The sequence below is a fragment of the Drosophila hydei genome, unplaced genomic scaffold (genome assembly GCF_003285905.1).
Source record: "Drosophila hydei strain 15085-1641.00,03,60 unplaced genomic scaffold, DhydRS2 tig00000296-arrow-arrow-pilon, whole genome shotgun sequence".
NCBI lineage: Eukaryota > Metazoa > Arthropoda > Insecta > Diptera > Drosophilidae > Drosophila > Drosophila hydei.
In genome coordinates, this window is record NW_022045705.1 from 1,362,180 (window position 1) to 1,388,004 (window position 25,825).

The 25,825-nt window shown below is 41.2% G+C and overlaps 8 protein-coding genes across 8 annotated transcripts; 3 read left to right on the forward strand and 5 right to left on the reverse strand.

Moving 5' to 3' along the window:
- Positions 1-332: 332 nt before the first annotated feature.
- On the forward strand, positions 333-2,241 carry LOC111597438 (nudix hydrolase 2). Its single transcript, XM_030223828.1, has 4 exons — positions 333-409; positions 1,022-1,279; positions 1,344-1,468; positions 1,536-2,241. Exons 2-4 carry the CDS (start codon positions 1,107-1,109, stop codon positions 2,234-2,236), a joined length of 999 nt encoding a protein of 332 aa, XP_030079688.1. The 5' UTR covers positions 333-409; positions 1,022-1,106; the 3' UTR covers positions 2,237-2,241.
- A 274-nt stretch (positions 2,242-2,515) lies between these two features.
- Positions 2,516-3,549, reverse strand: LOC111597366 (mitochondrial inner membrane protease subunit 1). The gene is made up of 3 exons (XM_023312063.2): positions 3,288-3,549; positions 2,990-3,163; positions 2,516-2,928 (listed from the first exon to the last, which is right to left on the reverse strand). Exons 2-3 carry the CDS (start codon positions 3,107-3,109, stop codon positions 2,533-2,535), a joined length of 516 nt encoding a protein of 171 aa, XP_023167831.1. The 5' UTR covers positions 3,110-3,163; positions 3,288-3,549; the 3' UTR covers positions 2,516-2,532.
- A 569-nt stretch (positions 3,550-4,118) lies between these two features.
- On the reverse strand, positions 4,119-6,307 carry LOC111605096 (CDP-diacylglycerol--inositol 3-phosphatidyltransferase). Its single transcript, XM_023323439.2, has 5 exons — positions 6,116-6,307; positions 5,461-5,595; positions 4,734-4,887; positions 4,528-4,679; positions 4,119-4,325 (listed from the first exon to the last, which is right to left on the reverse strand). The coding sequence occupies exons 1-5, from the start codon at positions 6,165-6,167 to the stop codon at positions 4,141-4,143; spliced, it is 678 nt and encodes a 225-aa protein (XP_023179207.1). The 5' UTR covers positions 6,168-6,307; the 3' UTR covers positions 4,119-4,140.
- Positions 6,308-6,574: 267 nt separating this feature from the next.
- Positions 6,575-7,871, forward strand: LOC111605087. Its single transcript, XM_023323429.2, has 2 exons — positions 6,575-6,906; positions 6,973-7,871. The coding sequence occupies exons 1-2, from the start codon at positions 6,716-6,718 to the stop codon at positions 7,832-7,834; spliced, it is 1,053 nt and encodes a 350-aa protein (XP_023179197.1). The 5' UTR covers positions 6,575-6,715; the 3' UTR covers positions 7,835-7,871.
- A 1,824-nt stretch (positions 7,872-9,695) lies between these two features.
- Positions 9,696-13,793, reverse strand: LOC111604927 (ATP-binding cassette sub-family F member 2). Its single transcript, XM_023323193.2, has 5 exons — positions 13,525-13,793; positions 11,548-12,316; positions 10,794-11,299; positions 10,189-10,725; positions 9,696-10,123 (listed from the first exon to the last, which is right to left on the reverse strand). Exons 2-5 carry the CDS (start codon positions 12,215-12,217, stop codon positions 9,989-9,991), a joined length of 1,848 nt encoding a protein of 615 aa, XP_023178961.1. The 5' UTR covers positions 12,218-12,316; positions 13,525-13,793; the 3' UTR covers positions 9,696-9,988.
- A 287-nt stretch (positions 13,794-14,080) lies between these two features.
- LOC111598558 lies at positions 14,081-16,916 on the forward strand. Its single transcript, XM_023313897.2, has 2 exons — positions 14,081-14,808; positions 14,871-16,916. Exons 1-2 carry the CDS (start codon positions 14,362-14,364, stop codon positions 16,374-16,376), a joined length of 1,953 nt encoding a protein of 650 aa, XP_023169665.2. The 5' UTR covers positions 14,081-14,361; the 3' UTR covers positions 16,377-16,916.
- A 1,074-nt stretch (positions 16,917-17,990) lies between these two features.
- Positions 17,991-19,833, reverse strand: LOC111605057. Its single transcript, XM_023323393.2, has one exon. It carries the CDS (start codon positions 19,761-19,763, stop codon positions 18,060-18,062), a length of 1,704 nt encoding a protein of 567 aa, XP_023179161.2. The 5' UTR covers positions 19,764-19,833; the 3' UTR covers positions 17,991-18,059.
- A 684-nt stretch (positions 19,834-20,517) lies between these two features.
- On the reverse strand, positions 20,518-24,993 carry LOC111604729 (protein Flattop homolog). Its single transcript, XM_023322902.2, has 4 exons — positions 24,785-24,993; positions 21,323-21,459; positions 20,940-21,243; positions 20,518-20,868 (listed from the first exon to the last, which is right to left on the reverse strand). Exons 1-4 carry the CDS (start codon positions 24,809-24,811, stop codon positions 20,554-20,556), a joined length of 783 nt encoding a protein of 260 aa, XP_023178670.1. The 5' UTR covers positions 24,812-24,993; the 3' UTR covers positions 20,518-20,553.
- Positions 24,994-25,825: the final 832 nt, after the last annotated feature.

Genomic DNA, 25,825 nt, shown 5'->3' on the forward strand with positions numbered 1-25,825 from the left:
GTTAGCTTCGAATTTAAATAATAAATAAGAAACGCGCGTCTACGATGTGTAAGATCGATTAAGGCTATCGATATCTCTAGTCATGCAACACTGCATAATTTGTTTCACCATAATTTACATAAAACATAGAAATTAACGTATTTACGTAGCTATTCGCTTCAGTTATGTTGCAGCGCATAAGCTAGATAACCATATTGTTGATTAAACATATCAGACACGAAGCTCAACAATTAAATTAATCATATTCAATTTATTTTTATACAAATAGTGCAAAGAACTGAAAGGTATATTTACAGTGGTATATATACAGTATTTTAACATATATGTTGAAGTATTTTGCACATTCAACAGTGCGGTCGCACTACGTGTAAAGCTGTGAACTTTGTAACGCTGAAATAGGCGCGAAGTCGTAAGTGTAAATAAAGCATAAGAATAAAAATTCATTAAGATAAAATAGATATTACTATCGTAAATTTGAAATGAAATATCTGCGTATGCACAACCCACTCTGTGTGCATGTTAGCATTACATAAATCGCACATATTTTGATAACGCATGATAAACAGAGCAGACAGCAACTACGGAAATATTTGCCGACATACACACACTTGCATTCATTGTCATTCAAGGTTGGATTATAACAGGCAGAGATGCGGCTATGCGCTAAATTTGAACGGAACAACTGACGGGGTTCGATTGGCTGTTGCGCTTATCACATTTCCAATTACAGATAATGCTGAATGAGCTACTTCACTACTTCATTACTTAGAAATAATAGTAATTACAATTCATTAAGTATGCATGCTTGTGTATGTATGTGTGACCTTAAAACTGAATAAAGCTTTTACCAGTAATAAATTATGGTCTCTCTGTTAAGACTTTGAGCCGAGCTTCAAGGCAGGTACGCTGTACGCGCTAAAAAGACAAATAACAAAAGCTTTAATCTTAGCTGCTGCCGTATGTTATAAAAATAAATTTCGAGACCGTTTGTCATTTTACTTTTACTTACATTTATTTGTAGATTGCTGCTGAAATTGTTTGCATATGTAACAGCCAAGCGCAGCACTGCGCTTTATCACAACCTGGTCACATTGCGCAAACATTTAATGTCGTCTCCTAGATTACTAAGTCGCAGTAATTTTGTATTATACGCGTCGGGTACATGGCGCTATTTAAGCCTGTCAACAGGAGCAATTACAGCAGCAACAAAATTAATCCACAAATATTCCAGCAACAATATTCCCGCCTTCGGTAAAGAGCATACGCGTTCATATCAGCGGTAAGTGCATACCTAACTCATAAAAGAACATATGTGACATAATAAATGTATTAAATAATGACAGTTTTAAAAAGATGGACACACCGCTGGATGTCTTTCAAGGGGTGAAGGATCGTTTTCACGGTGTAACGGTTGATGGAAATCAACAGGACATTGCTGACAAAGCGCAATTTTGCGAAAAGCTGCACAGTAAATTATATAATAGAATTGCATTTTTATTTGCGCAATCGTACTATATACATATGTATATTTGTAGAATCTTTGGACTTTTGGCGAGAGAACAAGAATCGCGCAATTTGGTTTCACGTTTATAAAAAGCAGGCGGATTGGGTTCCCATTTTGGCTGATGCAGGATTCGATTTTCATCACGCACGCTCAGGTGTCGTCACCATGTACATTTGGTTGCCCAAAGACGAGTCCAACAACTTACCTAGCTATGCACACACACTGGTTGGCGTTGGTGGCTTAGTGATAAACGAACGCAATGAAGTACTTGTCGTGTCTGATAAACATGCGATAGCAAAAAATATATGGAAATTGCCTGGTGGCTATGTAGAACCAAATGAAAATTTGGTTGATTCTGCAGTGCGTGAGGTCATGGAAGAGACGGGCATACGGACCACATTCCGCTCGATGGTTTGTCTGCGACACTCGCATGGCGGTAACTTCGGATGTTCCGATATTTATGTGGTCATTGCCCTCAATCCATTAAATCTGGAACTTACGCGATGTGAGCGTGAGATCACTCGTGTAAAGTGGATGCCACTGGATGAGTATTTCTGCCATCCCGAAGTGCTGGACGCCAGTAGATTGTTTGTGCGGACCTATCTGGATTATCAAAAGCGTGGCCTCGACTTTACTTGCACTAACATGATGCATGCCCTGCTCAAAAAAGAATATCAATTGTATTATGTTAGTCAGGGAAAGGACGGTAACCAACAAGTGCCAAAAGTGTAGTGCAATTATTTCGAATTAACTGCAGCTTTATTTGTAAATAGATAAATGTATAACAAAAATGTGAAAACAATTTGAGTTTGCTATCACACTTGCCTGTCATGTTGCTAATCGGTGCCTGTGGAGTTCAACTGTATATTTAGTGCACCAAGGGACTTTCGACTTGTCTTAATGCTGGTAGTTAATAGTGAGAGTTAAAGCCGTTCATCGATAACACTTTTTTTTTCTATTTATACTGGTCGTTAATTTACAATAAAAATAAAGATAACTATAAATTTGTTGATCGCCTTTCTTGGTGGCTAGAGGCTTGTTAGTTCTGTGAGTGGCCAAATGCGACAGATGACTCGACTGCGTATTAGACCAAGCGGTATGGGTCCGTAATAGCGTGAATCCGAGCTATTACCCTTATTATCACCTTCGATCCAAACACAGCCATGAGGCACATAATCTGTGACCATTGCAACTTTGCTCGGGTGTTTTGACGCCGATTCGGCTTCCATTGGAGTGGGCTTAAGTGTAGTTATCTTTTCCCCAGACACAGCTACAATTCTCTTGCATATATACTGGCTAGCATTAACTGGCGAAACGGCAATTATAATATCGCCAGATTGATATTTGCGCCAATATTTCGAAATACGTTCCGTTAGCAGTACATTATCAGAAAAGAGCGTTGGCTCCATCGAGGGTCCTTTGCACTGAAAGAAGAGCACGCACAATTTAAATAAATACATAATAGGCAAATCATTACACACTTACCAAAACAAAGTCCCCTACATACTCAAACGTACAATGCGTTATACAAGCGTAGGCGATTGTGTAGCGTGCCAGGGTTCGCAAACGTGAGAGCACTGTGTAGCCCATGCTCATCTTTATCATGGCTATGGCTCCGCTACCCTTGGGTCTCCCTTAGTTAATGTGAAAACGTGGCAGCTATGATACCGTTGCAGCAAAACATATTTAAAATAAATAAATATATATATATATATATTTCAATTTTTGGTAATTAATAACAAATAACAAAAAAATAATCTGCCATAGCTGGCTGCTTCATTACCAGGGCTACACAGAACTGCCTGCCAGCCTTATCTTGCTTGCACTCTATCGATAGTTTTACCAGGGCTACAATTGCATTGGTGCCCGTGGCTCTTGTTGCGACGACTAGGCGGCAAATTCAAAAAGTTATACGCATTCACAACGTCGTGCGAGTTGAAATAATTAATGTAAACTCTAAATTTTGCACACACACACAAAACAATAATAATTCTATTTATTATTCATGTTCAACCACTGACAAACTTTTTCTACTACTGTTTTTTTTTTGTTTTTAATTTTCTTTTTTTCCATTTTTTTGACTAATAACGCAGAGCATTTTGACTGATAGTTTATGTATATATGTGTGTATATATATAATCCAGGTCTCGCTTTGTATTCAGTTTAGTGGTAGTTAGTCCTTATACATTAAAATGTTTAATACACATACAGTTAATTGGTTAGATCAAGAGAATTCTTTGCTAAAATGGATGACATCAAATTCCAATTGTTAACAATATCTATATGCATATGACTATAACATTAACTTTAACTTAGGCAAATAAATATATATAAAATAATTTACAATGCTTGAATCACCACACAAATTCAAATTTTAAATATATATATATATATATATATATATATATATATATATATAAATATATATATTTAAATATATATAAAATAAATAGTATTACAAATGAAAAAAAAATTAAATGTCAACTAAAAATTCAACTATAATAATTAATTTTTGTTTTTTTTTTTTTTGTTGTTATTTGGAATCAGTTGTTGCTTCGTACTTTTTAATTGTTCTCTCTTTCGCGCTTTCATTCTTTAGCTTTAGCTGATTTTCTTTTTTTTTTTTTTTTTTTGGTTTATTCCAACTTTTTGCCAGAGTTTTGGATTTCCGGATTGAGACGCTTCTCCTGGCGTTCACGCGCATCCACTCCTGCCAAATCGATGCCAGCTACATAGGCGTGCATCACAGAGATCAAAGCCTTCAGCACAGCGAAGGGGCCCGTGAGGAAAGCCAAAATTTTAAATAGCGAAGCGCCAAATACTGAAGAATCAAAAGAGTAAATTAACAAATAAAAAATGAGAGTGATCAAGCAGGAAGTGCCTGTCTAGAGGATACTCTAAGCCTTGCGAAAGCTTTAGCTTTTGCAATTCTCGGAGAGGTCGACAGGCCGTGGATACAGGTAAAGACAAGTGCACGAGCTGACAAAGCAGAATAATAACAATAGCTTTAAGAATATAATTACTCAAAGGTCCATAGGTGAAATGCAATAGATAGAGGCAAACGTAGAACAGCTCATTCACGCAGCACATGAAGGTGAGCACATCCTTCTGGTAATAGATACGCATTACAAAGTTGTCGTTCACCTTGTGCGAGACACGTCCAACGATAACGCTCCTGCAATGTTATATGATTATAATTATTACTAATTATTGAATCTATTTGATTTACGTTTGCATATAGAGCCAATGGCAGGCGACATCAATGGCGATCGACAGCTGGAACCAGAACATATATTTCGGGTAAAAGTAGGCCAGGGTAACAAGCAAACCCGTTGTACCACATCGATCCGTCAGCTGATCCAGCATAGCGCCAAAGCGCGTGCCTAAAAAGAGAGAGAAGCAAATTAAGCAAAGCCTTATGTGAGACCAACTGGAAGCTGAGCGTATTGGCCGACTGCGAAATACCTCGCAGTTATTATTATTACAATTTTTAATGATTTTTCAATATTGGACAAAGCTATGACTGAACGGCAGTTGAGCGTGTTGCCCGACGTAAATACCCCGCAATACTAATTTCAGTCTACATGTCAATTTAAAATTTTACATCTTCTTCGGAAAATACCCCTAAAACCGAAGACTTTAACTAAAATGTATATAAAAACAGTTTTTTCAACGTTTGTAGATACCCCATCTACTTCTGCCTTTTTTTTAATGGGTATATTAACCTAAGCCGTGGAACGCCGGCTCATGCCGCTGAGTTAAAATATGTAAAATATCGCACCATACGATATCAATTTTAGACACGTATGTGGCTAAAGTGCACGAACAACAACTAGATACGTTTAGATACGTTTTTGCCCGATTTGCCGGTCTGTGTAAGTCACATTTCGTGAGTCTCGTTGAAAATTGATGACCAGATGAAAGAGATGTTGAAGACGTCTTCGTGGGAAACTTACTCTGATTGAAGGCCCGGGCGGCATGTCCATCGACAGCGTCCAGTAGTGCACTAATTATATAACACCAGCCGGCGATCACATAGTTCGTGGACATAAACCAAAACGCAATAATGGCCAAAATAATGCGTGCATAACCTGTAAAAAAAAAAACAATTTAAGAAAACAATGCGAATTACACATACACGCAAACAAATGCAATTCACATTCCAATCGATAATGTGCCTGTGTGCGCATATAGATGGCGCTGTAGGTGACATTGGTGATTGGTTGAGAGAAGAGGAGGGGTTGTTGGCGTTGTGCATTTCACAGGCTGCAACGCCAGCGCCACCAACGCTTGCTAATTGAATTAAGCCAGCAAAACAACAATACCAAATCTATGTATACATATTTGATGCTGCTACACACACACACGCATTGCACCGTGGGCGCACAACCAAAATAATTAAGTAAAAAAATCACTTTTCAATCAGCAAAGTTTTATACTTTGGGATTTAATGTTTATAATTCATCCAAACATACTCTGCACAGGTTTTAAAAACACATTTTCAATTCAATTTTTTGCCGATTTGCACACATAAATAGTTTGCTTAATCTAATCGATTTCAGCCCACTCACTATACGAGACGTCACATTTGTTTACCAAACGAAAACTTACCAATCAGATTCGGCACGAAAATAAAAACGTTATCATGCTCGGCCATGGCCATTGTAGGTACCGTTTAGTCTATATTATTGATAAAACGTTATATTAAATATATATGCTTTAATTAAATGCGTTGCGGCGCTGTAACGTGGCTCGCGCTGCAATATTTTTCTACGTTCTGTTCTACGGCTGTGCAAAAATGGCGCTGTATACACGGGCATACAACAGCTGACGAGCAGTGTTGGCTAATATTCATCAGAAATGGCACAGGGAAATGAACAGGTATCACTAAATGTTTTTTGCGTAGCTTTAGAAAGCACTCAGGACTGGATTGTAAATAGAAATTGAATTAAGGAATATGCATATAGAATGATTGGGTATTTTGCAAAAATAATATGAAACCTATTAACCTAATATTATTAAGATGTGACGTCACATTTATGCAACAAAATACAACCTGAGCATGTTGTTACCTTGGCATAATTTGTCAGCGTTTGCTCTAAAGCATTGTACAGCACTTGTAAGCTGTTACAATTTTTTGTTTTTTGACAAATTCATTTAATATAAAGGGCAGAATATAATGTATAAGCACTTCAAAAATAACTAAAAATCATGGAAAAACTACGTAATAATAGCACTGCCATCGTACAGCCGGCAGAGCAACAACAACAACATCAACACACACACCATCACCATCATCATCACCACCACCAACAGCTCGACCAATACCCGAAGAGTCCAATTGAACAATATCTTCGCGCCTCAACAAAAATTAAAAAAATTGAACGTGTTGTGTTCTTCAAGTAAGTGGCTCAGCGTGATTTAATTGCTTATGTGTTGGTTGCAATATAAATATGCTTTATTGACAGACGCTTTGCTCCAAACGTGGCCGATGTCCAGGCCGACTTCCAACGTTTGGCCTATAGCTTCGAGGAATCGGGCATCATGCAATATGCGGCAATGTGTCATATTGGTTATGCCAAATGTGAGTCATATGGTGGCACACCGCAACGTGAAGCTGAGGCTTATGTGCGCTCTGCTCGTGCCTTTCTCTTAGCACACAACGAATTCCGACAGCTGCACCTGCGCAGCGGCCATAATGGTTTCCGTGAAGGTGCGCTCCATTGCTATAATAAGGCCGCTGAACTTGTAGCCGATAGTGGAGTATTCAAAGCAGCTGTGCTGCGCGAGTTGAAACATCTGAAACGTAAATTGGAACGTACAAGCAGCTTTGCCTCGCCCACACATCAGATCAACGATCTGGAGATTAGCGCTGAGATGAGTATGCAACGTGAGGATTATCGTGGCGCTTTGCAACATTTGGATGACATTGTGGACAACATTTATGAGCGACGCAAACCATCGATGTATGGCGAACTATTGCGACGCGTCGAGGTGCTGCGTCTCCTATTGCTTGTTCATCTCAACTTGCCGCCTGCACGCCAATCGCCAGCACATATTAAATTGATTGAGTACTATTACACGCTTGCCCAGTATGAGACGCCATCGCAGCTGATTAGCGGCGCCAATCAGCCAACAGAACGTGCCGGCGCCTCGGTGCCAATACAGCAACAGTATGGCTTGGCGGAAATCATTTGCGCCTGGGTTGAGCGTAACATGTGCGACCTGAAGCATTTGCTGCGTGACTTTGGCGCCGAGAACATTTCGATCAGTCAACAGGAGCGACAACTACTCAAGACTATCTATTCCGAACTATCAAAGATATATTAGGGCAGCAGCCCATTCGTATATACACCCTTATCACACATTCCTTCTTTGTTCATTCATTTATTCGTCATTCTCCCTACCGGAGGAGAAACAGCTGCAACAGGTAGCGAATATATCTCTTCCGTATTATCAGCTGCTCGCTCTTACATATGCATCCTATTGTATTAATTCTTTCATTCAGCTATTAGCTGCTCAGGAGCCCATCTACATCGAATTGTTAAAGATCGACTAGAGCAGCGTAGAAAAGGTGCTAAAAACAAAATTTCTATTTCGGATTATCAATGATCTTTTTTTTTTGGGCAGCCTCCCCCACCCCCTTCCCCACCTTATCTTTCATCACTCATTCCTCAAACATATATCTATACATTAACTCCTTCGTTCATCGCCTGGCGCGAAAAAAACTAAATATATATATATATATATATATATAATATATATATATATATATTTGTATATATATATATATATATATATTTGTATATATATATATATATATTTGTATATATAGACACAATATGTAACATATAAAAGGAACAAAAACAAATGTAAGAGCAAATATGTACAATATATATATATATATATATAAATATATATACATATATATATATATATATATATATATATGTATATATATATATATAATAAATGTAGCATATATATAGTATATGGAATATCGAGAGTCTACCAATTAAACTTTTCAACGTGCCTACTCGAAAAAAGGAGATGTATAAACGATATTAGCTTATAATAATATAATCTTAACAATAATATTAATGAAAAAACCATGTATAAAACTCTCCAGTACAATAAAACGATGAAACATGTTTTCTAACCCGAGCTGGGACTAATGAATTTGTCGATCATTCTAGGATGTGTGTAGCGCCATCTATTATATATTTTCTGCAACTGCCTCATACTCTGCATGGTAACTCCCCGCTATGGAAGTTTGAATATATATAGAAAATGTCAGCTCTCGAGATTATTAAACTCAAGGAGAGGGACAGACGCCCTCATATATATATTATATTTTGAATGGGCTTTACTTTCGAAGTTAAAATTTTTTAGGCTTCTTTTATTTATAATGCATTCAAATTCCAAATGTTAGTATTTTTTCGAGATTAAAAAATCAATCCTTTTGCGTCTATTTTTTTTTCGTTTTATTTTTATTGAATTTTAATTTTCGAGTTCAACTAGGTTTTTATTTCGCATTGTATTGTATATATGTTTATTGTATATCAATTTTTTTCATTAAACAATTTAAGTTTCCTTTTTATTCATTTTAATTATTTTTTATTTTTGTTTACTCTTTTAAAAAACGTTTCGTTTCTTTCGTCTTCGTATATAAAAAAAACATTTACAGCATTTTATTTTTCTCTAGCAATTTCCAATTGTTTATAAACTATCAAAAAAGTTTGATAAATATATATTTTTATTTTATTTTTGATTTTGGGAAGGGCAGCGGGCAGTAGCAATTTTATTATTTTTAATTAGCTGGTCTTGCGATTTGTTCATATTTATCCATTCATATACATATATATATATATATATATATATATATATATATATATATATATATATTTATATATACACATATTCTATACATATATATGTCTGTATATTTCAATATTGTTTACTATATTTTTATTTATATTTAGTTTAAGCGCTTTAAACAATTTGAAACCTAGCAAAAAATTTGTTTTCAAAATAAAAAAAAAAAACATTAAAATAAAAATAAAAAATAAACACCTAAGCCACAGCCTGTTGTGCACAACATGCCAGAGTGCATGTGTGTGTGAGTGTGTGTATGTATGTGTGTGGCTTAAGCTTAAGATCACAAGCATTTGCTGTTGTTTCTTTGTTTGTTTTTTCTTTCTTTTTGACTCACATTTTATTTAAATTTAAATTGAAACAGAAAAAAAAAACGGAAAAAAATTCACCTATAAATTTGTGTTGTATTGTGTATTATGTGTGTGCCGTGTGTGTAGTTAAGGTCCTGTGTAAAGTCAAAAACTAATTTCGCACACAATTTATGAAAGACAGAGCGAGAGGCGCAGCAGCTGCGAGAGCGAGAAACTTTTTTTAGAAGAGTTTTTAACCGTATTTTTGAGTGTGAGTGACTGTGTATGTGTGTGTGTTGTGGGCTGTGTGTGTAGCTAACTATTTATTAGCCGCCTTGGCCTTCTTCTCATGCTCGGAGGTAATCTTGTTCTTCAAGTGATCCTTGTAGTCCAAAATGCCGCCCTTCCATTTGGTCACCGTCTCCTTCTCACAAACCCAAATCTCCTCAGCGACCTAGAAAAGCAGGCAAAGCATTGTCATAATCTTGCCTCTATTAATATATGTATTGGTATGTTTACCTGATTAATCAGACGGAAATCGTGACTAACTAACACCATGCCACCATCAAAATCATTAATAGCATCTGCCAGAGCATCGATTGTTTCCATATCCAAATGATTTGTAGGTTCGTCAAGTAGCAGCAAATGGGGCACCTGCCAGGCCAGCCAGGCGAAAACAACGCGACAACGTTGTCCGTCCGACAGCTGACGTATAGGGCACACTTGCTGGCGGCCAGTTAAGCCATACCGTCCAATTATCTTCCGCATCTCCTCCTTCTCTTTGACATCGGGAAAGGCGCGCATCATATACTCCAAGGGACTGGCATCCAGATCTAGCAGCTCGTGCAGATGCTGATGATAGCGTGCAATGCGTAAATGTGAATTTTTACGTATCATGCCAGATGTGGGGACCAGATCGCCGTAAAGCAGTTTTAGCAGCGTCGACTTGCCAGCCCCGTTAGGGCCGACCAAAGCGAGACGTGTATCCAGGTCGATGCCAAATTCAAGGTTCTTATAGATCCAAGGCGTTTCGTCGTTGTACCGGAAGTTAACATTCTAAAAAAAGAGAGCATACATTAAAGAGATCATCTATATGTATAAATGTATATTGTCGATTGACTCACCTGCACCATGATCACAGGTGGCGGCACCTTGCCACATGATGGGAAATAGAAATTGAGCACCTTGTCATCGGTTACCTTTTCGGTTAAACCTTGGGCAACCATTTTGGCCAATGTCTTCTCCTTGGACTGCGCTTGTCTGGCCAATTTGGCCGAACCGTGACCAAAGCGTGCTATATAGTTCTTCATGTTCGCTATCTGATCCTGTTCCCAATTATATTGCTTCATCTGATTCTCCAGCAGTTCCATTCGTGTCCGCACAAAAGCCTCATAGTTGCCCGTATAATATTTCAGACGTTTGCTGGTCAAATGAATGATGTTCGTGCAAACGCCATTGAGAAAGTCCTGCGAGTGTGAAATGAGCACCAGGATGCGCTTATATGTCTTCAGCTCCTCCTCCAACCACACGCACGCATCCAAATCCAAATGATTTGTCGGCTCGTCCAGCAGCAGCAGATGCGGCTTAACAAATAGAGCGCGAGCCAATGCAATTCGCATACGCCAACCACCTGAACAAGGAGCAAGCACAGAGTATTAGAAACCGATTTTTTTTCTTCGACCAAGTGACATCGCTGCCACACATGAAAGTGGGAGAGAAAGAAACCTATAGGACTGATGATACATCGGAATGATTGATTGATTAATATGAAGTGAAGACAAAGACGAACAGATTTTATAGATAACTTAACAGATGAAGGAATATGTGCACTAGACAACTGGGATAGATTAAAATATGATATATAAGATCGATTCTTACCGGAGAAATCCTTCGCTTGCTTATGTTGCATGGCCTTATCGAATCCAAGACCATGGAGGATGCGTGCCGCCTTGGCCTCGGCCTGATCTGCAGACATATCATCGAGACGTTCGTAGATATCGATTAGCTGCTCTTGGGCATCATCCTCATCGCTCATGGCGAGCTCCTCAGCAAGTTTTTCTAGCTTGATACGCTCCTCGTCCACCTCCATGACGCACTGCAGTGCACTCTTCGTACTGGCTGGTATCTCACGGGTCAGATGGAATATATCAATATGAGGCGGTATGGGCACCTCACGTCCGCCAAGGACAGCGAGCAGCGATGATTTGCCGCAGCCGTTCAAACCGATTAGACCATAGCGACGACCACAATTCAGCTCCAGCATCGTGTCCTGCAGGAGTTCGGAGCCAAAGAACGTTATCGAAAAGTTGGCGATCTTTACATCACGCGATCTTGGATGCACGGCCAGAGAACCAGTGCAGGATCTTGCCTCGGCACTGATTCTAGCCTCCTCCTCGAGCTTTGCGCACAATTTCTCTTCCTCCGTCATTTCACGATCCAAGCCGTTAGCGGTGCCATTTGCTTTTTTTGTGGATGGTATTTGTTGGATCTTCTTGTTCCGCGCATCCTTCTTGCGTTGCGCATCCCGTTTCTTAGCGTCCGATGGCATTTTGCTTCTCTTTTCTTTTTTCTTTTTTTTTAAGGTTATGTTTACAATACTATTAAGTTCCCAAATTCAAATATGTTTGTGTATGTGTAGTTGGTATGCCTAAAAATTATATTATATATATATATATATATATATAAATATATATATAGGTATGTGTATATATATATATATATAGGTTTATATATATAGGTATATATATATATATGTTTCCTGTATGTGTGCGCCTGCTTTCGTGTGTGTGTCTGTGTATTTGTGAATGCTGTAAATGACAACAAAAGAAAAACACAGTTGAAATAACATGAATATCAACAATGACTAAGTAAATACACCAAACAAGAACAAAAAAAAAAACAGATACATATCTAAGTCATCGTTGATATTGGAAATGTGTACTTTTGCATTTTTAAAAAATGTTCGGCAGCAAACGTGAAATGACAGTTATATGCAAATGTAATTATTTCCAGACTGGAATAAGCTTTCAATTTAGTGTTGCTAAATGCAATTTGTGTGAATTACTTTTACCGATATTTTAGCTAGATCTTTGCGGCAATGCAATTTTTGACACGCTCCGTAATTTCGCGGTTAAAAAAAGCTCTTCGGCTTAACACGAGTTGCAGGGAAAGCCGCGCGTGAAAACTAGGTACTCCAGCAGTCCATGCTTAAAATTATATATATATATATATATTGCTTGAATGCAACACAGTGCCCATGATATTGTAAAAGAACGTGTGAGAAGAGATACAGCGGAAATTTACTGCGAATGTGAAGTGGAAAGTAGATGGTACGTTGTCTGGGCGGCAGATGGCGCCACATGCGCATGTTGGGACGCAACTGTTTCAACAAAATGCCAAAAAAGCTTGAACAGAAAAACTCGCAATCGACGCATTACAACTTTTTTTATACGTTTTAACAATTGACTGATGTCTTTAAATTTTCGCTTTAGCTGTTGCTGAGCCACATTTCGCCTACATTGCTGCATTTTTTTTCGCAATGAATCACTCTTGGTTAATGGCAAATGCGACGCGCTCACTCTATAAAATGTGTACAAAGGAATTTCACTGCAGCTGATTATAGTATGCAGGTGTACAGTGGAATATGGAGGGAAAGGAATGAAATTGCAACACACACACGCACTAGACAACACTTGTCCTAAACTATTACAGCACACACGCGTACTCACACATACACACATACATAAATATATATATATATTTATATACTGACACATGTGCATATTTATACATTATATATGTATGCATGTGCACATTATTGAATTTTTCACGTTGTCATTATATAGCACTTCTCACCTTTAAATTTATTGATAGAAAAATAAAAACTAAACGTGTCACGCACAAGAATCAAAGCCAATTTGCATTTGTTGGGCTGTTAATGCTGGTCCGGGCTTCTGGGGGGCTGCTGCTGCTAGACGACGGGCTGCTGCTTTACAACGGAACAGGAACACACCGAACACACACACACCAACAGCAGCTGCAAAAATGCTGCTGCTTTTTGCCTTTTACCGTTTTGACCACCGCACACGTGTTACAGTGAAAAAATCGAGAAATGGGTATCGATATATTTGATTAATAAAGATGAAATGTTTTATGTGAAATTTTAGCAAATTATTAAACGCACTTTTATTATAATTCAATAAATAAAAAAGTTGATCATTTCAAAAAGATATGCATATTTTTAAACGATTCGAAATCATTACATTATTACGATATATAAAATATCGATAGATTTTAGCGCATATGCAAAAACTTTTGTAATTTGTCATTGAATATTAAATAACTAGCTAGCTTGGAGCCATTTGAAATTGTGTTATAATTTATATTCAGAAAAAAAGTAGAATATCAACAGTTTTATTCAAGTTCCACCATGGCGGCAAAAGAGGAGTGCTCCTTCTTTAACATTTGGCATTCACATTGCAGCGTATACATTTTAAACGATACTATTCCAGGGCTTTTTATTTATTTTTGATAACTGTGCAACACTGTTTTTATTTCATGAATTCAAAATGGTGCGCATTGTTTAAGACGGACAATTGGCATTTGTGTACATTTTGTTTTTTGCGCATTATAGAAGTTTATAAAACACTTTTAAATAATTTGCTTATCTATTAAAAAGAATTTCTAACTATAATGTTGGAAACCAAGAGCATTGCTGCCTTGGCCTTCAATGAGACGCCGCGCAAACGCAAACGCGAAACAAATTGCGCAGCCGCCACCCTTAAAACCGAAGGAGTAGCAGCAGCTGCTGGTGCACCTGGTGCTGTTGAAGGAAATGCGTCGTCATGCTTCACTAACGCCGCATTCAGCTCGACGCCTAAAAAATTGGTAGGACGTCGTCGTTTGGTCAAAGAGAATGAGCAACCAAATCCATTTTCTGGACATCCGGGACTGGAAATTAAATCGATTGCGGATTTGGCTGCAATGCAGCAACAGCAGAAGGAGCAGCCGGGACAACTCTCACTGAATCCCTTTGAGGTAGTACGTCAGCCTTCGAAAAAGAAGAAGCGCGCGCATGCTTGCTTCGAAAATCCAGGCTTAAATCTGGAGCTGCCGGAACGTCAATTTAATCCTTATGAGGCAAGTGGTAGAGCTTTTAAACAGACTTATGTACCACGTAAACTTATTAAACTCTATTTAAGGTCGTACGCTCTACTGCCACTCCCACCAAGTGCTTTGTAAACGAGGCTTTGAATTTGCGAGGCAACGATACTCCCGCCTCGCTGAATCCTTTTGAAATTCACCGCCGCAGTGATATCTCCAATGCAGCTTGCAACCCAACGGGCGTAGAGAATCTGGCATTGGCCGAGGAGCCATTACCCACCAGCTTAAAGATTGGCTTGCCATTTACACCGAGACTCAACTGTCGTATCGATTTCCATGGCTTATCGCTGGCTCAGTTAACGCCCAGCAAGCTGCTCGCTGAGAAGTTAGTCTTCTCGCCAGTTCCAAAGCAATTGGAGGCGCCAGCTAAACGTTCGCTTGGCTCCATCAGCGAGGAGAGCAGCAGCATGGACATTGGCAAGGAACTGGACCGCTACCAACTGGAGCTAGAGAATAGCATCAATGAGGCAAAGTTACGCAAAAATGGACTGGTGCTTGAGACGGAGCAGACAGAGCTGGAACTAGTTTCCAGAGTCGAACAGGGAGCCGAGGAGCGACGCTTTGTCTGCACCACACGCAAGCAAACCTTAACAGAGATACTGGAAGCAAATGAGGAGGAGCGGGAGACGGAGCAGCAGACGGAGAAGGAGGAGCTGCCACAGCTGGCAGTTGAAGATGTAGCTTATGCTTCTGAAGATTCAGACGAGGAACAGGAGCCGGAGGCCGATGCTGTTGTTGATTTTAAGCCCCCTTCCCGTTTTGTGCGCTCCTATCGACCAGCTGGAACTGCTGCAACTATAGCTGGAAGCAAGGAGTCACTACACTCTATAACATCGTCCAAATCTGCCAAGTCCTTAGAGCTGGACGCTAACAATATACGGAAATCCATAAGGAAGCCCAAACTGCAGGCAGAACAGCGTGAACAACAGCCGGAAAAACAGGCACAACTGGATGGCGATGATGTGGCTTATGCATCCGAATCGGAGCCAGAGGAGGAAGAGCAGGCTGAACAGAATTTTAAGGCTCCTGCACGCTTTGTGCGCGCCTATCGGCCAGCAGGTGCAGGTGCAGGTGCAGCAGCTTCTGCAAATGTGGCGGGCAGCAAGGAGTCCTTGCACTCCATTGCTTCCGGAAAATCTGCCAAGTCTGAGGAGCTGCATGCTGCGCACGGCGTTCGAAATATGATAAGGAAATCCATTAGAAAGCTAATACCCAAGCCGCAGGCGGAGCAGGAATTGGATTCATTGGAGAAACCTCATCATAATATCTTAACCAGCATACGCCACAGTCTGCGCCGGCGGCCACATAAGCCGCAGACGGAGTCCCAACCGCCAAGTTGCAACCCATTGGACATTTCCATTGTGGACAGCAGTGAGCGAACCATGAAGTTACGTTCCACAATTCCACAAACCGAGTACATGACCATTGATCAGCTAACTAATGAAAAGAAGCATACACTGCGTAATAGTATCAGACGTTCCACACGGGACGTTCTCCGACATGTGTTCCACAAGAGTCACGATGCCTATGCGACGGCCAAGTGAGTAGGCGAAGGAGAACGAGTGCAGTGAGAGAGGGACAGAGAGTGACCGATTAGACCGATCCACTATACTTACGCAATGGCCAAGGCAGAGGGTTCCACACAAACATACATGCATACCTACTTAGAATGAGTGAGAGAGGGACAGACAGAGGTTGCACTCTCATACATACATACATAACAAGTTCTACAAGTTCTTTAGCATCCAAAGATTGTCTACAACGTTTTTTTTTTCTTTTCTAGTATTAAGTTTTAATTGAAGCGACATTTTTTAATGACTTCTCAAGTATTTGCTATTTCTTATTCCCATAAGTCATAGATATTAGGCAGATATATAGTCTCACACTCGCAGATCCATGAGTGCACTTTTTCGATATCTGAAGCATAAGCTGAAACAACTTGCAAACATCTAACTGTACTTAAACCTAGATATAACACTAATGTTATTCTGAGATTTGCATAATGTGAGCTATAAACTATTGTTGATTGAGGTTATCTTTTAAAAGTTTTGAAATGCCATTTTTAATGTTTTGTATGTTCAAGCAGCGTGTGTTTATTTGATTTAAATTTGATCGAGATTATTTAAATATAATGTATAGAAATAAATATGTTATGGAATTTTCTTTGACAAATTCTTAAATACAATTTTCTTAACATATCTGAGCACGTACCGCTCCTTATTTTGATATATATTTGCAATTTATATAAGCAATTTTTTATTGATAACATTTTTACAAATCTTGTTCCAGTTTTTTTGGGTAAACCAATCTTTTTAGATGTTAATTCTACTTTCAATTTAAATGCACGTTTTTTTCTTATAATACATTTAAGACTTGTTTTTTAAATATATATATTTATATATTGCACAATAATCGAATGCGATCTTTATTTAATAATTGTGAGGTTATGTTCCTATATAACTAGTATTACCTTCTAGTTAGAGCAAACATGTGCTAAAAAAAACGTTCTATTTGTTTCCCAGGAGTTTTAGTTTATCAATAATTTCTGTGGTACACGGCTTATACTATTATCAAATTATAGAAGTTATTAACAAAATGAACGAAACTATCCTGCTAACATTAATGGACTTTCAAATGTTATTTCGTTATTGGTCCTCATTCGCCAAATCCTTCAAACTTCATTGACTTGCTAATCATATGAGCTACATAATTGCAACTAATTGGACGTCCTTTCAACAGGTCTCCTTCCCAACTCTTGAAAGAAATAACAAATGAAGTTGCTGAATATGAGCTTCTCCTAGCGTAAGACAATGGAAGCGTTCTTCCACTCTATGACATTTTTCTCTTAAGCGCCATCTCCTAAGGAAAGGATCCCCCTTAAACGATCCCCCGGAAACACTAAAAAGATCTCATACAACTAAGTTCCTTAAGCATTTCTTAACCTTCTTCCAAATTTAAGGAAGCTTTAGGAGGGAATATCTTCTTGGAACTTATTTTTCTCGCTTCAAAGGCATCCCTCTCCATGAAGAAGGGCTCCTTAAACATTTCCTATCCTAATTTGTAATATAAGGCTATGGAAGTGCGTCCCCTAAACGAACTCCTCTATCTCGAGAGCTGCTGTGGCAGAGATCCTCAACTAACTAATTGGAGTTCTTCCTGCTCCCCACTCCAGCCTAATCATATATCGTTTTGAGGTCCTTTTAACAAGCTGGGGATTGAATGCTGATCTACTTGTACACAGTCTGCAGCAGAGGCCTTCTTCGTTGCTCGGGCGGCTTGTAGGCGTGCTGGTAGACGCTGGCAAGCCTCCAGTGCTCCGGGTAGCCGCCTTGTCCAGCGCCGCCGCCTTGACTGCGAAACGGAGGCACCAGCGTATCAATATCATAGTTCTTTTTCGCATAGGGCTGTCGGGGGCGTGGCACGACCAGAACACGTCCAGCTGCTCCCGAGGCAGCAGCACAGCCCGACGGGATGCCCACGAAATCGCCAGAAGCATTTAGCTTGGGCATGCCGGCACGAAAGGCCGCTTTGCTCGACAGACAGTGGCCATGAGCCGAGGGACAGCATCTGGGCGCCGGCGCCACTTTGTGGCACAGACGACGTGTCGGCCGACGCGCCGGCTGATCCCGCCTGCAAGCCGGACCGGCGATCTGTGGACAGCCCGTATGGCAATCGCTGTTGTCCGGCCCGAGATACTTTTCGCGCAGCGCTTGATAGGCTTTGTCGCCCAGCATGGGCGAGGACTGGTACTGCTTGGCTAGACGGTTCGTTGGTAGTCCGAAGCTAACGCCGCCAGAGTGTCCGCTGGAGTCGAGTAGGTTTGGAACTCGGCGACAGTGCGAAGCGCTGGACTCACGCGAGACGCTGCGCGCACGAGCTGGCCGTGCATAGTCGCAGCCGCAGCTCTCCTCCCGTGCGATTGCGCGGCCGGCAAAGTCGGACTTACGCCGAAGTATGTCCTTGTCAAAGAAGTCCGGTTCACCCATGGTGCTCGTAAATACACCCGCAGAGCGACCCAGCTCCATGTTGGACTGCTCATCTCTAGGCGTTTTAACGCACGTAAACACAGCCGGTCCGGCGGAATCGTTGGAGCCATCTATATGCCGTGCCAGGCGTGGCTCGTCCGCCGGATTCGCTGGCTTAAAGTCCCAGCCAATGGCCAGGTCCATGGCGCCCATTTTTTTCGATGGCGCCGAGCCAACTCCACGAAATGGATCTCCGTTCAAGGCTCTGGGTAGAACGCCACCTGTCTTCGGTCGATAGACTTTCATCTTGGTGCAGTGCGTCGGTCCGGCATTGTGGGTCTTCACACCAACGCCCGTTGCAATGGGATCGATGTCCAGGGCTAGGCCGCCATGACCTCCGCTAATCTGTGCCTTGCGAAACGCCAAGTCTGCGACGCAGTCGGGCAACGGCTGATGATCGAGATTATCCTGGTGCATTCGCTTGGCCAGCTCGAAGTTCGCATAGGCTGGCACCACGGGCGACGGACAGCGTTCATTGGGCTTCTCGGTAATCGAGTGCAATGGCATTTTACGGCTCAAGTCTGTTTCCGGTAGAGCGGGAGTGAAAGCAGTCACTGGTCTGCTTGAGATTAGATCCTTGCCGGGCGAGAAGTCCAACTCGGACGGACTTAGATTCGAGCTCTGGTTCAGCTGACCCGCGTATTTGGCCTGGGCGGCAGCTAGAGCCGGAAATTGTCTGCTTGCCTCCTTCGGTCCGGCGCGATCAAATCTGTCCGACTCTTCGTCCAAATAGAGACGACTTAAGGGTAGTTCCCGTTCAAGCACATTTGGCGGCTTGAGCTTCGCGTCCAGCAGCTGCTGGTGTGAGGGCAAACGATATTCCGGTTCGGTGAGATCTCCGGGCGTATAGCTAAGATCCGGCAGCTTGTAGTTCGCGCTGCTGTTGGCAATGGCTGCTTGCGACATTATTGAATTATAGATTCTAGTCCGATTTCTAGTCTCAATCGATATCAATCAACTGATACTTTTGATGCCAATGCAGATGAGAATGATTGATGATGATTGATGAAGGATTATTGGATTACCAATGTGGATGGATGATGAGGATGAATGGAAGAAATGAGATTGAAGATGATTGATGAATTATTGATTGATTGATAAGGAACTGACGATGATTGAACACTCGGCAATGGACGCGACTTAGAAATGGTATGGGAACTGATTGATGATGCAGTGATTGATGACTGATTGACTCTATTGATAATGTTGATTTGTTTATTTTAAAGGTAGACCTATAATTGATGGCGGTTGATTGATGGCAATTGAAGATGATTGAAGACTTGAGACGGATGAAAAAATCAAATTAAGATCAATGATTGATGGAAGATTGTTCATGATTCATGTTAATTGATGGTTGATTGGCCGATTGAGGACTATTTATGGATATCATTGATAGTTATTGACAATGATTGAAGTATGACTGTGTGCCATGTGCGACGTAATGTGTACTAAGTGCTTATCTATTGAAGGCGCTGATTGACTAATTGAAGGATTGACTAGTTGAGAGGCTGGTAGCTGCCTGATTGATCGATTAATAAATGGAATAGGCTAAAGGAATGGGATTGCCTGACTGATTGATTGGCCGATTGGCCGATTGACTGACGAGCATGAATTGAAAATAGAAGCTTAAAAAATTTATTAAAAGATCACGTCAAAATTTGTATGTCAACCAGTGCATTAGGTAGAGGAAGAGGGATTACTTGGCTTTTGTCTTTGATGATTTGGCCAATTTGGTGGTCGACCTGGCTGTCGATTTGGTTTGACTTGAAGTTGCAGCGAGGTTCTTGGCAGGCTCTTTGGTAGGCTCTTTGGTAGGCTCCTTGGCAGGCTCTTTGGCAGGCTCCTTGGCAGGATCCTTGATAGCCTCTTTGGAAACTTTGTTCGCCTTCAAGTCCTCCCCGTGGGCACCATGTCGACGATTGTATTCGAAGGCAGTGACTGGACGCTTCTTTAGTTTCTTTCGATACCTGGACGAGGCGTCGCCAATGCGTGGAATCAGCTTTTCAGTGGGCTAGGGACGTGGGTGTGGGTGCTCGTTGCAAATGTGATCTGATTGACAGCGATTGATGTAGCCTAACTCACCTTTGGCTGGCACTTGACGCGCTGACACTTCAAGTGCAGCTTGTTGATTTCAAGCATTTGATGCAGACCCTGACACTTGGTCTGGCATTCTGGTTTCTGCCAAAACGGATCTTCCTTCAGGCCCAATGTCTCACGGTAGCCGCACTGATGCTTAAGCGCTCGCTGGCAGTTGCACAGATTCCTCGGATATTTCCAATACTTATACCTGTTACTCAGGCAATTATTGTAGTGCGTCGCAAAGCTGCGCGTAATGCGCAAAGGCAAATGATATGTGCCGCGATACTGACCCAAGAAATTGCCGTCCCTGCAAGGATGAGAGACGAGAGATGAGTTGAGCACGTCTTCTACAGTCTTTCTCTGGCTAATTTTGTGTTTAACCTTACCGAGCTGCTGTGGGCAGCAGATGTCCGTCGATCCCTGCGAGTGGCTTCGAGTTCCCTTTCAGAATGCGTGGCAGAGGTGGAGAAAAGCGTGGATATTCCCAATTGCTGACGCTCTTTGCTTGAAAGCCACGCTCATACTACATGAGCGGCAGCAGTGACGATAGGCGATAGACGATAGAAAAGAAGATTCAATAATGGGAAATCGATTTGATTAATTGGTATTATAGAGAGTGAGAAAGAGAGAGAGAGTATGATAGGGAAAGAAATATAGAGTGAGGAGTAAATGAGAGACAGAGAGAGAGAGAGAGAGAGAGCTGTCGATATCAAGATAGAGATTGATAAAGAGGGACCGAGAGATAGAGAGAGAGAAAGAACCATGCAAGGAGGCAAGTTAAAAGGAAGACTTGGAGAACTAAGCAGGAAAGGAGAGATAGAATATAATAGACTAGCAGACTGGAGAAGAGAGAAAGAGATAAAGAGAGACATTTATCAGTTGAGCTCTCGAGTCAATTCCTAAACCAAGTCATCGGCCAATTTATTCTAGACTTTAAAAAATATGGTATACTTTTCCGAAAAGCTACGCCTTCAATATGCTTAGTATTTAAGGACGTACGCCTAATGTCAGGTCTCTGGCTTCAGTAGAGCTGACATAGTGTCTGACTTCATGCGACACCCTCCTTTTTTCTTACGAAGCAGCGAGGTATTGGGAGCGACAGAGATGGAGAGCTGTTGCAGTTGGCTTTAAGCCAGTTGAACCTGTCAGCCACCTGTTTCAATTGCCAACTCCTAAAGCTGTTATTTATGGCCGCTGAGCAAACCAATTGATAAAAAGCCAAAGACCGGACTGAGCCGCACCCTCCCTTCCCTTTAACCTAGCGATCCCACCCTAGTGGGCGTGGCCCAACCCCCGTGCAACAATTACACGGCGTAATCGTAATCTCCGTGTTGCAACATGTGTAAAAAAGGCATTTCGGCTAATGCCACTTAATGCGTTGTTTGCGCTTCTTGTTTCTGTTTCTGTTTGTGTTTGCTTTTTTAAACAGACGGCAAACGGAAACAATAAAAAAAGGTTCGGGTATGCCCAGAGTAGATGACTAGACGATACCCCTTAGTGGGTAACTCGTTACAGCTATAGAAAGAGGAATGCAAGAGCTGAGCATTACAAATACTCTGCTCAAGTGAAGTCCTCGGACTAAATATTATTGATGATAAATGTCTATCAGTCACTTGAATTGCAGCTACCCCATATGGTGGCCAGTTGCCAGGGTATCAAGAGACAGCAAAAGTACAAACCGGAACTGGCAATTGCTGTTCGAGTCAGAGCTAAGACCTCAGGCTCTTCCGTGAGCCATGGATCAGAGTTGCTGGCGCAATCATTTATCAGGTCGGCTATTTCGCTCTCTCTCTCTCTCGCTGTATTTTTCTTCCACTGAGCAGCAGCTCCAAGGATCAAGTGCGCCAGTTGCGGGAGCAGCCATCCAGCTTCCCACGCAAGTTTTATTTCAATCAAGACGAGGTGGCAAATGCAAATTGCGAATGGTAATACAATACACAAGGCCACGCCCAGCAGCTGCAGCCGCAGCCGCAGCACGTGGCAAGCTGTCAACACTTGATGACGGAATGCGGCAGGGGGTGAGAGAGGCCTTGATTGAGTGCGTGCGAACCAAAGGGAGATCTACAAAGGACCTGCACAGAGGTCGCTCTTGTTGTGAGGCGTTGCTATTGTAATTAAATTTACACGGCAATTACACAACACTGGCGCTTCGAGATGGACGCAGGCACCGTTCTCATAGTCGTTAGCGTTGGGGTGGAGGTTATCGATAACAGGGACTAGAGCACAGCGTAAAATACAAATTGATTTTAAACTCAATTAGCAACAATAGGACGAGAGCCCCGATAAAAGACCTCAAGAGCTTAGCTCATATAGACAGATAACGGGACAATTGAAGCCCACCCTTTTTAACGAAGCAGCAGGATACCCTTAGCGATGATTTTTATGTGCAGCCCTCTGGGGTGCAATTTATCACATGCTGGATTAGACAGTCAAAAAGCTAGCAAGCTGCACGTGCAACGTCTGGTGTTTGTGTGGTTCAAACACCACCCACACATACACGTACGAGGCGTGGCTGACGTAGCAGTAGGGGAAATGAAGAGTGTCTAGTGGGCTACAGTTAAGCTAATTTCACGCACTGCATTCAGCAGCAGCAGAAGTAGACGTAGCAGTAGCATCAATACCAGATTCTCAGTGCACAGTTTTCTCTACCATTTCCACATTTTTCCAATCAATTTTGCCCAGCAGCTCGCCCAAAACAGCTGTCCATATGTAATTGCAATTGAAATGCCATTAAATACAATTCCCCACAAGAGGGCGCTGCAGATGCAAAAAAAAAAGTCCACTCACACACATGCATATGTATTTGCACGCACATTAATAAAAATACTTGACACTCGGCTTGACCGTCGTACGCAAAAATTCCGTTAGACTATTTTGAGCGCGTCTTCTTAGTGCACGGCACAAAAACAAAAATGTTGTAATACAAAATGGAAAAATAACTATAAACAAGTTGCATGGCAATCGGTAATGGTAACCAAGTAAATAAAACTGTCGCTATTTTGGCATAGCTGTCGGCTGCCAGGAAGAAAGGAGGGGAAAATATGCAAAAGCTGCGTACGAGTCCCACACACATACACATGCAAATACATGCATTAAGTTACAGCACAGTTACAGCTCAGCTGTTAGCCGACAAAGGCGTCGAAAACGTTTAAGCTAATATAACTGAAGTTCAGGCTAAATTTCATTTCAGAAAATTTTTCGTTGTTTCACTATCTCATTCACAACTGTTTAGCGTAGCCACACGACATATCGGAAACTCAAACATACTCGAAATACTTCCAGAATTCACGCCCATATCCTGCCGACATTTATTACAATTTGTTGAACTTTGTCGCCAGTTTCGCTTATGCTCTCCGTTTTTAGAGCCTGATACTTGGGTAGGGACAAGCTCTATTGGTATTTTGATGGCTGTGCAGCCTAAACATAGCCCAGATTGAGGACACGCTCACCCGTTGCCATGTCTATGTCTATGTTGTTATTGTTGACGTTGTCGGCCTTGTGGGACACACAAGACATAAAGCTAGCTATATAGGACTGGAGTAAAACCTCATAAAGTATGATAGTATACAAAAATGCACGGCTACAGCGAGTGGCAGATGGTTTACGGAACGTAGACTAGTCGCTCACAATAGCTACGTGCTACGTGCCTAATTATATTTGAATGTGTTAAGTATCTAACGAGGCTTACAGGGTATTGACTAGTCGTACACACCAGCGTCGCCCTTACTGACGCCATTTTATGTTATCGCGCCTAGTACCAAAGAAAAGCACAGATCTTAGATAGGTGACAACGCGAGTGCAGCAAAAATGAGGTTAGGTTCGGCTGACTACTGCCAACGCTGGCTCACCTGCATCGCACTGAAATTGAACGCCATTTCCTCTTCCTTCTCCTTTTATTTCGGCTTATGAATTTCGAATTTCGAATGCGAACGGAAAGTGGGAAGTAAAATTATGAATCTTCAATGGGACGATTGTGAACTGATGTTAAACTGGAATGTATATATGTTTTTATAGTTATTTGAAATAATGTGTTGAGCAAAACATATACAAACACAGACACAAACAAAAACACAAACACAGACAGATACAGAGGCAGAGACAGAGGCACACACACACAGGCAACACACACTATGATTGACATGTTTGCTTGTGGGGGACTTTATAGATTTTTATAGATTTTTGGGGGCGTGGCTTGCGCTGCGCACAGCAGCCAAGGCAGAGATAGCGAAGCATAGCGAGGCAGAGCGAGAGCGAGAGAGAGAGAGAGAGAGAGAAGGTGGGGAGTTTGGCTTGGATTGGGGCTTGGCGCAGCTGGCGTGTTGCGCGCAGACAACAAAGCAAATGAAAAACTTGACAACGCCAGCTGAGCCACGCAACTTTGCAAAACTGACACATGATTGGCCCTGAGATACCCTGTAAATGATAGACTTTGAACTTTAGCACGAGCTAATTTATATTATAGGCTTAAAATCTTGATACCCTGTAATAATAACTAAAGCAAAGTATATTATTTATTAAAAGAAAAGAACAAATGGAACAAGTGAGAAAAATGAAGAGGGATAGATCATAGCTAGATAGAAATATATATATATATATATCGAGAGAGAGAGAGAGCGCGAGTGGAAGAGAGAAAACCAGAATGTGAGAGAAGCATGGAGAAGAAAGATAGAGAGATATTTGAAGAGAGAAACAGGGAGACAGAGACAGAGAGAGAGAGGGAATAAAGAAAGTTAGGGATGAAGACGGAGGTAGGGATAGAGGAGTTTAGTGAAGGGTGGAAAAAGGAATGGGAGATAGGAAGGAAAAGGAGAATATGGAAAACAGGAAGGGAGGTATGGAACTCAGATGATAGAGAGACAGAGGGAGATGCATATATAGAGAAGGAAAGA